The following is a 12,950-nucleotide window of genomic DNA, read 5'->3' on the forward strand; positions in this document are numbered from 1 at the left end:
ACAAAGCTTTAGGTGACGACTGCAGTGACAGGGGACAAAAATGGAAGATGGGATAAGTTGGAATATATTTTCATTCGCTTTTTAATAATTTAGGGATAGTGTCAAGAGGCAGTGATGTCGTAGGTATCATAACCAGATCTTTCACTCTTTTTTTCCATTTTCAGGGGTATTCTCCTTTCCCCTTTCCCTCCCTGTGATGAACACGATCATGGGACAACGATATAACAGCCAGGGAATTTCAGAAATGAGAACTTAGAATGCAGCTACATGTTTTCTGGTCATGAAAGACTAAGGCTTTAGCTAGTGATGAATTGGAAGGCCTGATACACCTAGCAAAGAAATGCTTTATTGTGTTTCATTCACAAACATACCACATAGAATACCTAAAAATTAAGTTGGAAGATTTGGACTTGCTTTTTAATATTATTAAGTCCGTCTTATTTCTTGCCTTGGCAGTTCTAAGGCAGTCTTGACAAGAAGCAACTAGGAAAAGGAAGCATAGTAGAAGGTCCTCACTGTCTTTGTTGGGAAATTTAGGAATGTAGTAGGAAATAAGTGGGAATGATACCTTAATTAATAGTGAATCTTGCCGTTCAGTACTTAGAAAATATTTCCCATCTGAAATTGTTAGCGTAAATCTTGAAGAACTGGTTGCAAACAAGTTATCTCCACTCTTTGTTCCACTCATGCCACTTAGGACTCTATAAGCCATGCTTTTAAATTTGACTTGAAATGGAAAGGTAATACAGATAAACAGTTTTAGTGTAGAAAAGAGTTTTCTAAAATGAAACCTGTTAGCAAATGAGTCATACAGGGTGTGTTTAAAAACATTTCTGGTTTGGTTTTGAGTTCAACTAGGTTTTATGTAGTATTTATTTTCAAATTGTAGGTGAAGAAAGTGATACCGATACAGTTTCAGTAAGAAGAAAATTTCAAGACATTCACTTACAGGTAAAAATTTCTGATGTCTAACGCAACGGAATAATTTTATGTTCAATAGACGTGATTGAATTATTTGAATAGCTTACATATGCCTGTGGTGTTGATGCAGTCAGCAGAAGACTCCATGTAGCCTGCATATTAATGTGTATTTTCAGCAAGTATAACAAGAGAGAGGTTCAATAAATAATGTCATGAAGGCCAATATGAAGTAATATTTTGTCTTGGTATTATTAATATACCAGAGAAAGCAATACAATGTATTGCATAGAACAGGCAACTCTGAGAAAGGCTACGATAGGTATGGAAAAAGAATAACCACATGAATCACAAAATGAGAAAACTTATAAAAATATGGTCATTCACCTGAGAGCCTAACATAAAACAAAACACCATGTTACCTGTTTAAAAAAATAAATAAATAAATCTGAGATAATGGCTACCATAACAAAAGCAGACTGGAATATCCTGCTGTTGTTTCCCAAACTAGACTATGGGCTACCCAGAGTAGTTACACTGATGCGGAAAAGTACAACACACATTGTGTGTGTGCAGCCATACTAATCCTGTGTTCTGCTTGCTCAAATACCAATTACGAAAACTGAATTTACTGTCCTTGCTTGTTCAGCATAGTGCTAGGCATTGTCATGTCCCTGACAACAACTAATACAAACCACTTCAGAAAGCAAGAGTTTCACTAATGGAAAACATTTGCCGTTTATCACCAAATGCTTTTAGATTTTACATAGAGGTGAATTACAGAGTAGGCCTTAATTTGTATATGAACTCAGGGAATATTAATAATATATACAGAAAGATTTGCAGCTGTAATTACCAGTGATTTGTAACCTAACACTAGGACTCTTTTTTTTTTTTTTTTTTTTCTTTGTTGTTTGGGGTTTTGGGGGTTTGTATTTATCAGTAGGTCTTCTGAGGCAATGTGTGCTTTTTGCTGCATCAAGAAACTAGCTATTTATCTCTTTTTTTTTTTTAATTTGTCTTCACATACGGTTCCCTCTTGGGCTATTTTTAGCATAAAATGTCTTCATTAAAAATAAGTTCATGCAGGTTGGGTATCCTCATCTGAATAACAGTAGTTTGAAACAAATCTAAGTAATGTTGTTTGGGTTTGTCAGTGTCAGGATCTTCTGTGTTTTGAATTTAACTTTTTTGTTTTTTCTCCTCCCCCACTAAGAATGTGTATGTACGTGATGGGAAAATACAAGAGAAAGTAAAAGTGGATGTGATAGTTCAAGACAATGTTAGAAAAATTCCTGGATGGATTATGGTAACATATTTCACCTGTTCTAAGTTATTAGCTAAGTAGAATAAAGTAAGAGCTCTCTAACTGTGCAGCACCATGAATTCTAATACAACTTCTCTGCTGTTCTATCATTGTTCCTCTCTTGCTTGCTAATTACATAAATATCACAGCATCTCAGGTCTCTGACAGCAATGACTTGTAAGAAACAGTGCAGACTATATCCATTTTTTTTCTTTTTTTTCTACTTTGTTCTTTGAACCCTGAGGTGTGAGTTGATCCTCACTTCAGTAAGTTTTCTGAAAAGCCTAAATTTGAAGGTTGTAGAGAAAAAGAGAGTTTTAGCTTTATTTTGGGTTTGGGGATAAGGGAGGTTAGGGGCACGAAGGATTCTGTTACATGGTATGGCTTCTGTTTCCTACTCAAGTTGCCAGGGATGTATAAATTATCCAGGTGTATATATACATATATGTATATATCTCCATGTATGGATTCTCATATTTGGGAAAGGGATTAAACTATGACACATAACGTAGAAGTTGCAAAAATAAATAGCCTTTCCAAGATTAAACTGCTAACTCTTAAAAATTGTTACTGAAGTCTGACTAGACATTTTCTTCCTTGTCTGAAACTTACGAAGGCCCTTAGGACCATAACTATACAGGACCTATTATAGTAAGGAGAGAGTAGGAGAAGTCACACATAAGGTTTGGTTGTTACTTCTAATGTGCAAAAAATTGAGGATATTAGATTGTGTCTTCTGTTTGTTTTTCAGAGAGAATGTCAAGGTTCGTCCAAAGGTCTGCATTTAGCTTCACCAGTGCAAGAACTGATTGGTACAGCTAAATCTTTTGGAGGTTGGTCAAATATTTTAGTTACAAAACATGTTTCTATTAAAATTTATTAGAAATATTTAATGTATTGAAAACACAGAGGCACTGTTTATCCAACAGTAAAGTTCAACGGACTGGATTCTTGAAGAGAAGACAGACATGATTTTGCTTATGGCAAAATGTGTTTGAAAAAATAGAAAATAAATAACTTGTATACATAAAAGCAGCTTTTCTTAAATAGCCCCAGGAAAAAAGAAAATGCATAGTTACAAAATTCAGAAGCATTACGCTCCATTAAATGAAAGCGTAGTTTTTTGTTTCTGGAATGTCATGAATGGCTTTGGGTTGGCTGGTAACTGGTACTCAAAGTGGTACTTTACTAGTAAACTTCCTTTTTTCAGAAGTTCTCCAGACTTGATGCAAACCTAAAATAGAAGTTTGGTGTAAATACTTCAAGCCTAACAACTACAAAAAGCATTATGTTAATCATGCTTTATGGCAAGCAAAGCTGCGCTGGTACTAGCCAACTACAATGCTTTAAAGTAATATAAAAATAGAGTAACAAAACCTGTTGGATAAGGCTGTTCCTTCTGATCAGAAATCACGAAGAGCAAAGCAGTCTTCCTCTACAATGAAAACATTTTAGATCTCTGTCTATCTATCTATCAAGCTATTTTAAGATGGGGGGAGGGGCTCCAACACATCTCTTTTTTTTCTGTCTTCTGTAGTCTGTGAAATCAATATGGTTAGGAAAAACCTTTTATTTTTTTTTCTTCCTAATAGATTGTATGTTAATAATCCATTTAGCCTGGCAAAAAAGCTTAATGAAATATGCTATTACAGTAAGGCTTGTTTCTAAGTCATATACATTAGTGGAATTGCCCTAATAGATTTGGGGCTTTTTTTCTTCTTCTTGTTTTGTTTTGTCATTAATTTGGTTGGGGTTTTTTAATAGGCAACCAAGCTGCTGTTTGCAGAAGGAAAGTAGAATTGTCAAATGAATGTTCTTCATCCAGACCTCCACAGTTAGGATTTTCTGATGTTCCCATATCAACAAAGACAATCACCATACCCAGGCATCAGACTTCCCCAGAACTGAATAAAACTTGGTGTGATAGTATCTTGGAAGAATACCAGTCTGCAGATGAGGGATGCTCCTGGAGCAATGTAACTCTTGCAGACTTGTATCCAGGGATGTTAGAGTTACTTACAAGGCTCATGACAAAGCAGACTTGGAGAAAAGAGTCAAAATACATGTTTGGACAATTAAGGCACAGAAGACACCCTTCTGGAAGACCAAAGCTCAATGTCACCTTAGTCAAAATAAGAGGGTTCAGACCTCCTAAACTGAAGCGAGCACAGCCTAGCATATGCAGCAGTAGACATGAAGACATCCAGAATCAAACTTTTGGAAATGAGAATAGAGAACTTCGTGATGACAAGAGGTCCATTAATAATTTGTCTGGTGTGGTACCTTATTCTTACATTGATACAAATGAAATCGAATTTTTCAGAGAGAAAGGTGGAAGTGTTCATTTTTCCTCTCTCTCCTGCACTTGAGCAACAAAGGTGTTCCTGAATTTCCCGTTTGGCCCTTAAAAACACTTCAGGGATCCCTGGAGCAGATACTTGATTTTTTTTTCTGTTTTGTGCCGTGCCGTGATCCTCTGCTAATAACGTTCTAGTGATTTGAAGTATGATTGACAATACATTGAAAACATATTTAAAATTACACTTTTGTGATGTTTCACACCTAGAAGGATATTCAGTTTGTATGCAGATCAACTTGTTGTATGATACAACCTATTTCTAAGAACTTGTAATTGACATGATGGAATCACCCATTCTTGGACACTTGAGTTACCTTTATACAAGAACCTCTCATTTCTATAGCAGTCTAGTAATTTCTGACCGTTTAGGGAGCAGTGTGCCAGATTTGTGCCCAGTTCTACTGGATAAAGAATACTGAATGGCAGAAAGCGAGTATTAGCTGTTAGAGCAGCAATTGGAGGCTGAAACTTTTCCAGATGATAACATTAACATTTTCACTGCTTCCTCCACTATTGATGCTTGGTAACTGTTTTCCTGTGGATAAAGTGATAACTTTTTTTTCTTTTAGTCATGTGGGAAGAAACTTTGATAATCTGACAAGTATGGGTTTCAGTTCTAATAAAACAATTCTGCTGGGGTCAGGTAAACTGTCAAAGACGACCCTCCGTTTGCTCAACATTTTCACCAGATGATGTGAAATTGTGTTGTTTCCCACAAAGATACAGTTTCTTTCATATGTGTCTTTATTTTAGCTCTATGGCAGCAGGTGTCCACAAAGCTTTAGGTGACGACTGCAGTGACAGGGGACAAAAATGGAAGATGGGATAAGTTGGAATATATTTTCATTCGCTTTTTAATAATTTAGGGATAGTGTCAAGAGGCAGTGATGTCGTAGGTATCATAACCAGATCTTTCACTCTTTTTTTCCATTTTCAGGGGTATTCTCCTTTCCCCTTTCCCTCCCTGTGATGAACACGATCATGGGACAACGATATAACAGCCAGGGAATTTCAGAAATGAGAACTTAGAATGCAGCTACATGTTTTCTGGTCATGAAAGACTAAGGCTTTAGCTAGTGATGAATTGGAAGGCCTGATACACCTAGCAAAGAAATGCTTTATTGTGTTTCATTCACAAACATACCACATAGAATACCTAAAAATTAAGTTGGAAGATTTGGACTTGCTTTTTAATATTATTAAGTCCGTCTTATTTCTTGCCTTGGCAGTTCTAAGGCAGTCTTGACAAGAAGCAACTAGGAAAAGGAAGCATAGTAGAAGGTCCTCACTGTCTTTGTTGGGAAATTTAGGAATGTAGTAGGAAATAAGTGGGAATGATACCTTAATTAATAGTGAATCTTGCCGTTCAGTACTTAGAAAATATTTCCCATCTGAAATTGTTAGCGTAAATCTTGAAGAACTGGTTGCAAACAAGTTATCTCCACTCTTTGTTCCACTCATGCCACTTAGGACTCTATAAGCCATGCTTTTAAATTTGACTTGAAATGGAAAGGTAATACAGATAAACAGTTTTAGTGTAGAAAAGAGTTTTCTAAAATGAAACCTGTTAGCAAATGAGTCATACAGGGTGTGTTTAAAAACATTTCTGGTTTGGTTTTGAGTTCAACTAGGTTTTATGTAGTATTTATTTTCAAATTGTAGGTGAAGAAAGTGATACCGATACAGTTTCAGTAAGAAGAAAATTTCAAGACATTCACTTACAGGTAAAAATTTCTGATGTCTAACGCAACGGAATAATTTTATGTTCAATAGACGTGATTGAATTATTTGAATAGCTTACATATGCCTGTGGTGTTGATGCAGTCAGCAGAAGACTCCATGTAGCCTGCATATTAATGTGTATTTTCAGCAAGTATAACAAGAGAGAGGTTCAATAAATAATGTCATGAAGGCCAATATGAAGTAATATTTTGTCTTGGTATTATTAATATACCAGAGAAAGCAATACAATGTATTGCATAGAACAGGCAACTCTGAGAAAGGCTACGATAGGTATGGAAAAAGAATAACCACATGAATCACAAAATGAGAAAACTTATAAAAATATGGTCATTCACCTGAGAGCCTAACATAAAACAAAACACCATGTTACCTGTTTAAAAAAATAAATAAATAAATCTGAGATAATGGCTACCATAACAAAAGCAGACTGGAATATCCTGCTGTTGTTTCCCAAACTAGACTATGGGCTACCCAGAGTAGTTACACTGATGCGGAAAAGTACAACACACATTGTGTGTGTGCAGCCATACTAATCCTGTGTTCTGCTTGCTCAAATACCAATTACGAAAACTGAATTTACTGTCCTTGCTTGTTCAGCATAGTGCTAGGCATTGTCATGTCCCTGACAACAACTAATACAAACCACTTCAGAAAGCAAGAGTTTCACTAATGGAAAACATTTGCCGTTTATCACCAAATGCTTTTAGATTTTACATAGAGGTGAATTACAGAGTAGGCCTTAATTTGTATATGAACTCAGGGAATATTAATAATATATACAGAAAGATTTGCAGCTGTAATTACCAGTGATTTGTAACCTAACACTAGGACTCTTTTTTTTTTTTTCTTTGTTGTTTGGGGTTTTGGGGGTTTGTATTTATCAGTAGGTCTTCTGAGGCAATGTGTGCTTTTTGCTGCATCAAGAAACTAGCTATTTATCTCTTTTTTTTTTTTTAATTTGTCTTCACATACGGTTCCCTCTTGGGCTCTTTTTAGCATAAAATGTCTTCATTAAAAATAAGTTCATGCAGGTTGGGTATCCTCATCTGAATAACAGTAGTTTGAAACAAATCTAAGTAATGTTTGGGTTTGTCAGTGTCAGGATCTTCTGTGTTTTGAATTTAACTTTTTTGTTTTTTCTCCTCCCCCACTAAGAATGTGTATGTACGTGATGGGAAAATACAAGAGAAAGTAAAAGTGGATGTGATAGTTCAAGACAATGTTAGAAAAATTCCTGGATGGATTATGGTAACATATTTCACCTGTTCTAAGTTATTAGCTAAGTAGAATAAAGTAAGAGCTCTCTAACTGTGCAGCACCATGAATTCTAATACAACTTCTCTGCTGTTCTATCATTGTTCCTCTCTTGCTTGCTAATTACATAAATATCACAGCATCTCAGGTCTCTGACAGCAATGACTTGTAAGAAACAGTGCAGACTATATCCATTTTTTTTCTTTTTTTTCTACTTTGTTCTTTGAACCCTGAGGTGTGAGTTGATCCTCACTTCACTTTTCTGAAAAGCCTAAATTTGAAGGTTGTAGGAGAAAAAGAGAGTTTTAGCTTTATTTTGGGTTTGGGGATAAGGGAGATTAGGGGCACGAAGGATTCTGTTACATGGTATGGCTTCTGTTTCCTACTCAAGTTGCCAGGGATGTATAAATTATCCAGGTGTATATATACATATATGTATATATCTCCATGTATGGATTCTCATATTTGGGAAAGGGATTAAACTATGACACATAACGTAGAAGTTGCAAAAATAAATAGCCTTTCCAAGATTAAACTGCTAACTCTTAAAAATTGTTACTGAAGTCTGACTAGACATTTTCTTCCTTGTCTGAAACTTACGAAGGCCCTTAGGACCATAACTATACAGGACCTATTATAGTAAGGAGAGAGTAGGAGAAGTCACACATAAGGTTTGGTTGTTACTTCTAATGTGCAAAAAATTGAGGATATTAGATTGTGTCTTCTGTTTGTTTTTCAGAGAGAATGTCAAGGTTCGTCCAAAGGTCTGCATTTAGCTTCACCAGTGCAAGAACTGATTGGTACAGCTAAATCTTTTGGAGGTTGGTCAAATATTTTAGTTACAAAACATGTTTCTATTAAAATTTATTAGAAATATTTAATGTATTGAAAACACAGAGGCACTGTTTATCCAACAGTAAAGTTCAACGGACTGGATTCTTGAAGAGAAGACAGACATGATTTTGCTTATGGCAAAATGTGTTTGAAAAAATAGAAAATAAATAACTTGTATACATAAAAGCAGCTTTTCTTAAATAGCCCCAGGAAAAAAGAAAATGCATAGTTACAAAATTCAGAAGCATTACGCTCCATTAAATGAAAGCGTAGTTTTTTGTTTCTGGAATGTCATGAATGGCTTTGGGTTGGCTGGTAACTGGTACTCAAAGTGGTACTTTACTAGTAAACTTCCTTTTTTCAGAAGTTCTCCAGACTTGATGCAAACCTAAAATAGAAGTTTGGTGTAAATACTTCAAGCCTAACAACTACAAAAAGCATTATGTTAATCATGCTTTATGGCAAGCAAAGCTGCGCTGGTACTAGCCAACTACAATGCTTTAAAGTAATATAAAAATAGAGTAACAAAACCTGTTGGATAAGGCTGTTCCTTCTGATCAGAAATCACGAAGAGCAAAGCAGTCTTCCTCTACAATGAAAACATTTTAGATCTCTGTCTATCTATCTATCAAGCTATTTTAAGATGGGGGGAGGGGCTCCAACACATCTCTTTTTTTTCTGTCTTCTGTAGTCTGTGAAATCAATATGGTTAGGAAAAACCTTTTATTTTTTTTTCTTCCTAATAGATTGTATGTTAATAATCCATTTAGCCTGGCAAAAAAGCTTAATGAAATATGCTATTACAGTAAGGCTTGTTTCTAAGTCATATACATTAGTGGAATTGCCCTAATAGATTTGGGGCTTTTTTTCTTCTTCTTGTTTTGTTTTGTCATTAATTTGGTTGGGGTTTTTTAATAGGCAACCAAGCTGCTGTTTGCAGAAGGAAAGTAGAATTGTCAAACGAATGTTCTTCATCCAGACCTCCACAGTTAGGATTTTCTGATGTTCCCATATCAACAAAGACAATCACCATACCCAGGCATCAGACTTCCCCAGAACTGAATAAAACTTGGTGTGATAGTATCTTGGAAGAATACCAGTCTGCAGATGAGGGATGCTCCTGGAGCAATGTAACTCTTGCAGACTTGTATCCAGGGATGTTAGAGTTACTTACAAGGCTCATGACAAAGCAGACTTGGAGAAAAGAGTCAAAATACATGTTTGGACAATTAAGGCACAGAAGACACCCTTCTGGAAGACCAAAGCTCAATGTCACCTTAGTCAAAATAAGAGGGTTCAGACCTCCTAAACTGAAGCGAGCACAGCCTAGCATATGCAGCAGTAGACATGAAGACATCCAGAATCAAACTTTTGGAAATGAGAATAGAGAACTTCGTGATGACAAGAGGTCCATTAATAATTTGTCTGGTGTGGTACCTTATTCTTACATTGATACAAATGAAATCGAATTTTTCAGAGAGAAAGGTGGAAGTGTTCATTTTTCCTCTCTCTCCTGCACTTGAGCAACAAAGGTGTTCCTGAATTTCCCGTTTGGCCCTTAAAAACACTTCAGGGATCCCTGGAGCAGATACTTGATTTTTTTTTCTGTTTTGTGCCGTGCCGTGATCCTCTGCTAATAACGTTCTAGTGATTTGAAGTATGATTGACAATACATTGAAAACATATTTAAAATTACACTTTTGTGATGTTTCACACCTAGAAGGATATTCAGTTTGTATGCAGATCAACTTGTTGTATGATACAACCTATTTCTAAGAACTTGTAATTGACATGATGGAGTCAACCATTCTTGGACACTTGAGTTACCTTTATACAAGAACCTCTCATTTCTATAGCAGTCTAGTAATTTCTGACCGTTTAGGGAGCAGTGTGCCAGATTTGTGCCCAGTTCTACTGGATAAAGAATACTGAATGGCAGAAAGCGAGTATTAGCTGTTAGAGCAGCAATTGGAGGCTGTAACTTTTCCAGATGATAACATTAACATTTTCACTGCTTCCTCCACTATTGATGCTTGGTAACTGTTTTCCTGTGGATAAAGTGATAACTTTTTTTTCTTTTAGTCATGTGGGAAGAAACTTTGATAATCTGACAAGTATGGGTTTCAGTTCTAATAAAACAATTCTGCTGGGGTCAGGTAAACTGTCAAAGACGACCCTCCGTTTGCTCAACATTTTCACCAGATGATGTGAAATTGTGTTGTTTCCCACAAAGATACAGTTTCTTTCATATGTGTCTTTATTTTAGCTCTATGGCAGCAGGTGTCCACAAAGCTTTAGGTGACGACTGCAGTGACAGGGGACAAAAATGGAAGATGGGATAAGTTGGAATATATTTTCATTCGCTTTTTAATAATTTAGGGATAGTGTCAAGAGGCAGTGATGTCGTAGGTATCATAACCAGATCTTTCACTCTTTTTTTCCATTTTCAGGGGTATTCTCCTTTCCCCTTTCCCTCCCTGTGATGAACACGATCATGGGACAATGATATAACAGCCAGGGAATTTCAGAAATGAGAACTTAGAATGCAGCTACATGTTTTCTGATCATGAAAGACTAAGGCTTTAGCTAGTGATGAATTGGAAGGCCTGATACACCTAGCAAAGAAATGCTTTATTGTGTTTCATTCACAAACATACCACATAGAATACCTAAAAATTAAGTTGGAAGATTTGGACTTGCTTTTTAATATTATTAAGTCTGTCTTATTTCTTGCCTTGGCAGTTCTAAGGCAGTCTTGACAAGAAGCAACTAGGAAAAGGAAGCATAGTAGAAGGTCCTCACTGTCTTTGTTGGGAAATTTAGGAATGTAGTAGGAAATAAGTGGGAATGATACCTTAATTAATAGTGAATCTTGCCGTTCAGTACTTAGAAAATATTTCCCATCTGAAATTGTTAGCGTAAATCTTGAAGAACTGGTTGCAAACAAGTTATCTCCACTCTTTGTTCCACTCATGCCACTTAGGACTCTATAAGCCATGCTTTTAAATTTGACTTGAAATGGAAAGGTAATACAGATAAACAGTTTTAGTGTAGAAAAGAGTTTTCTAAAATGAAACCTGTTAGCAAATGAGTCATACAGGGTGTGTTTAAAAACATTTCTGGTTTGGTTTTGAGTTCAACTAGGTTTTATGTAGTATTTATTTTCAAATTGTAGGTGAAGAAAGTGATACCGATACAGTTTCAGTAAGAAGAAAATTTCAAGACATTCACTTACAGGTAAAAATTTCTGATGTCTAACGCAACGGAATAATTTTATGTTCAATAGACGTGATTGAATTATTTGAATAGCTTACATATGCCTGTGGTGTTGATGCAGTCAGCAGAAGACTCCATGTAGCCTGCATATTAATGCGTATTTTCAGCAAGTATAACAAGAGAGAGGTTCAATAAATAATGTCATGAAGGCCAATATGAAGTAATATTTTGTCTTGGTATTATTAGTATACCAGAGAAAGCAATACAATGTATTGCATAGAACAGGCAACTCTGAGAAAGGCTACGATAGGTATGGAAAAAGAATAACCACATGAATCACAAAATGAGAAAACTTATAAAAATATGGTCATTCACCTGAGAGCCTAACATAAAACAAAACACCATGTTACCTGTTTAAAAAAATAAATAAATAAATCTGAGATAATGGCTACCATAACAAAAGCAGACTGGAATATCCTGCTGTTGTTTCCCAAACTAGACTATGGGCTACCCAGAGTAGTTACACTGATGCGGAAAAGTACAACACACATTGTGTGTGTGCAGCCATACTAATCCTGTGTTCTGCTTGCTCAAATACCAATTACGAAAACTGAATTTACTGTCCTTGCTTGTTCAGCATAGTGCTAGGCATTGTCATGTCCCTGACAACAACTAATACAAACCACTTCAGAAAGCAAGAGTTTCACTAATGGAAAACATTTGCCGTTTATCACCAAATGCTTTTAGATTTTACATAGAGGTGAATTACAGAGTAGGCCTTAATTTGTATATGAACTCAGGGAATATTAATAATATATACAGAAAGATTTGCAGCTGTAATTACCAGTGATTTGTAACCTAACACTAGGACTCTTTTTTTTTTTTTCTTTGTTGTTTGGGGTTTTGGGGGTTTGTATTTATCAGTAGGTCTTCTGAGGCAGTGTGTGCTTTTTGCTGCATCAAGAAACTAGCTATTTATCTCTTTTTTTTTTTTTAATTTGTCTTCACATACGGTTCCCTCTTGGGCTATTTTTAGCATAAAATGTCTTCATTAAAAATAAGTTCATGCAGGTTGGGTATCCTCATCTGAATAACAGTAGTTTGAAACAAATCTAAGTAATGTTGTTTGGGTTTGTCAGTGTCAGGATCTTCTGTGTTTTGAATTTAACTTTTTTGTTTTTTCTCCTCCCCCACTAAGAATGTGTATGTACGTGATGGGAAAATACAAGAGAAAGTAAAAGTGGATGTGATAGTTCGAGACAATGTTAGAAAAATTCCTGGATGGATTATGGTAACATATTTCACCTGTTCTAAGTTATT

The 12,950-nt window shown here is 35.7% G+C and overlaps 1 protein-coding gene across 5 annotated transcripts in view; it reads left to right on the forward strand.

Moving 5' to 3' along the window:
- LOC135577516 (uncharacterized) overlaps positions 1-12,950 on the forward strand; it is a 51,949-nt gene that overhangs the window by 24,841 nt on the left and 14,158 nt on the right. For all 5 annotated transcript variants that reach the window (XM_065047650.1, XM_065047651.1, XM_065047653.1 and 2 more), the window contains exons 16-23: positions 890-951; positions 2,135-2,227; positions 2,976-3,057; positions 6,246-6,307; positions 7,482-7,574; positions 8,320-8,401; positions 11,590-11,651; positions 12,829-12,921. In XM_065047650.1, the coding sequence (XP_064903722.1) occupies positions 890-951; positions 2,135-2,227; positions 2,976-3,057; positions 6,246-6,307; positions 7,482-7,574; positions 8,320-8,401; positions 11,590-11,651; positions 12,829-12,921 (629 nt within the window). The remainder of the gene's footprint in view (positions 1-889; positions 952-2,134; positions 2,228-2,975; positions 3,058-6,245; positions 6,308-7,481; positions 7,575-8,319; positions 8,402-11,589; positions 11,652-12,828; positions 12,922-12,950) is intronic.

Source organism: Columba livia (assembly GCF_036013475.1).
Source record: "Columba livia isolate bColLiv1 breed racing homer chromosome W unlocalized genomic scaffold, bColLiv1.pat.W.v2 SUPER_W_unloc_5, whole genome shotgun sequence".
In the NCBI taxonomy this organism is placed as follows: domain Eukaryota; kingdom Metazoa; phylum Chordata; class Aves; order Columbiformes; family Columbidae; genus Columba; species Columba livia.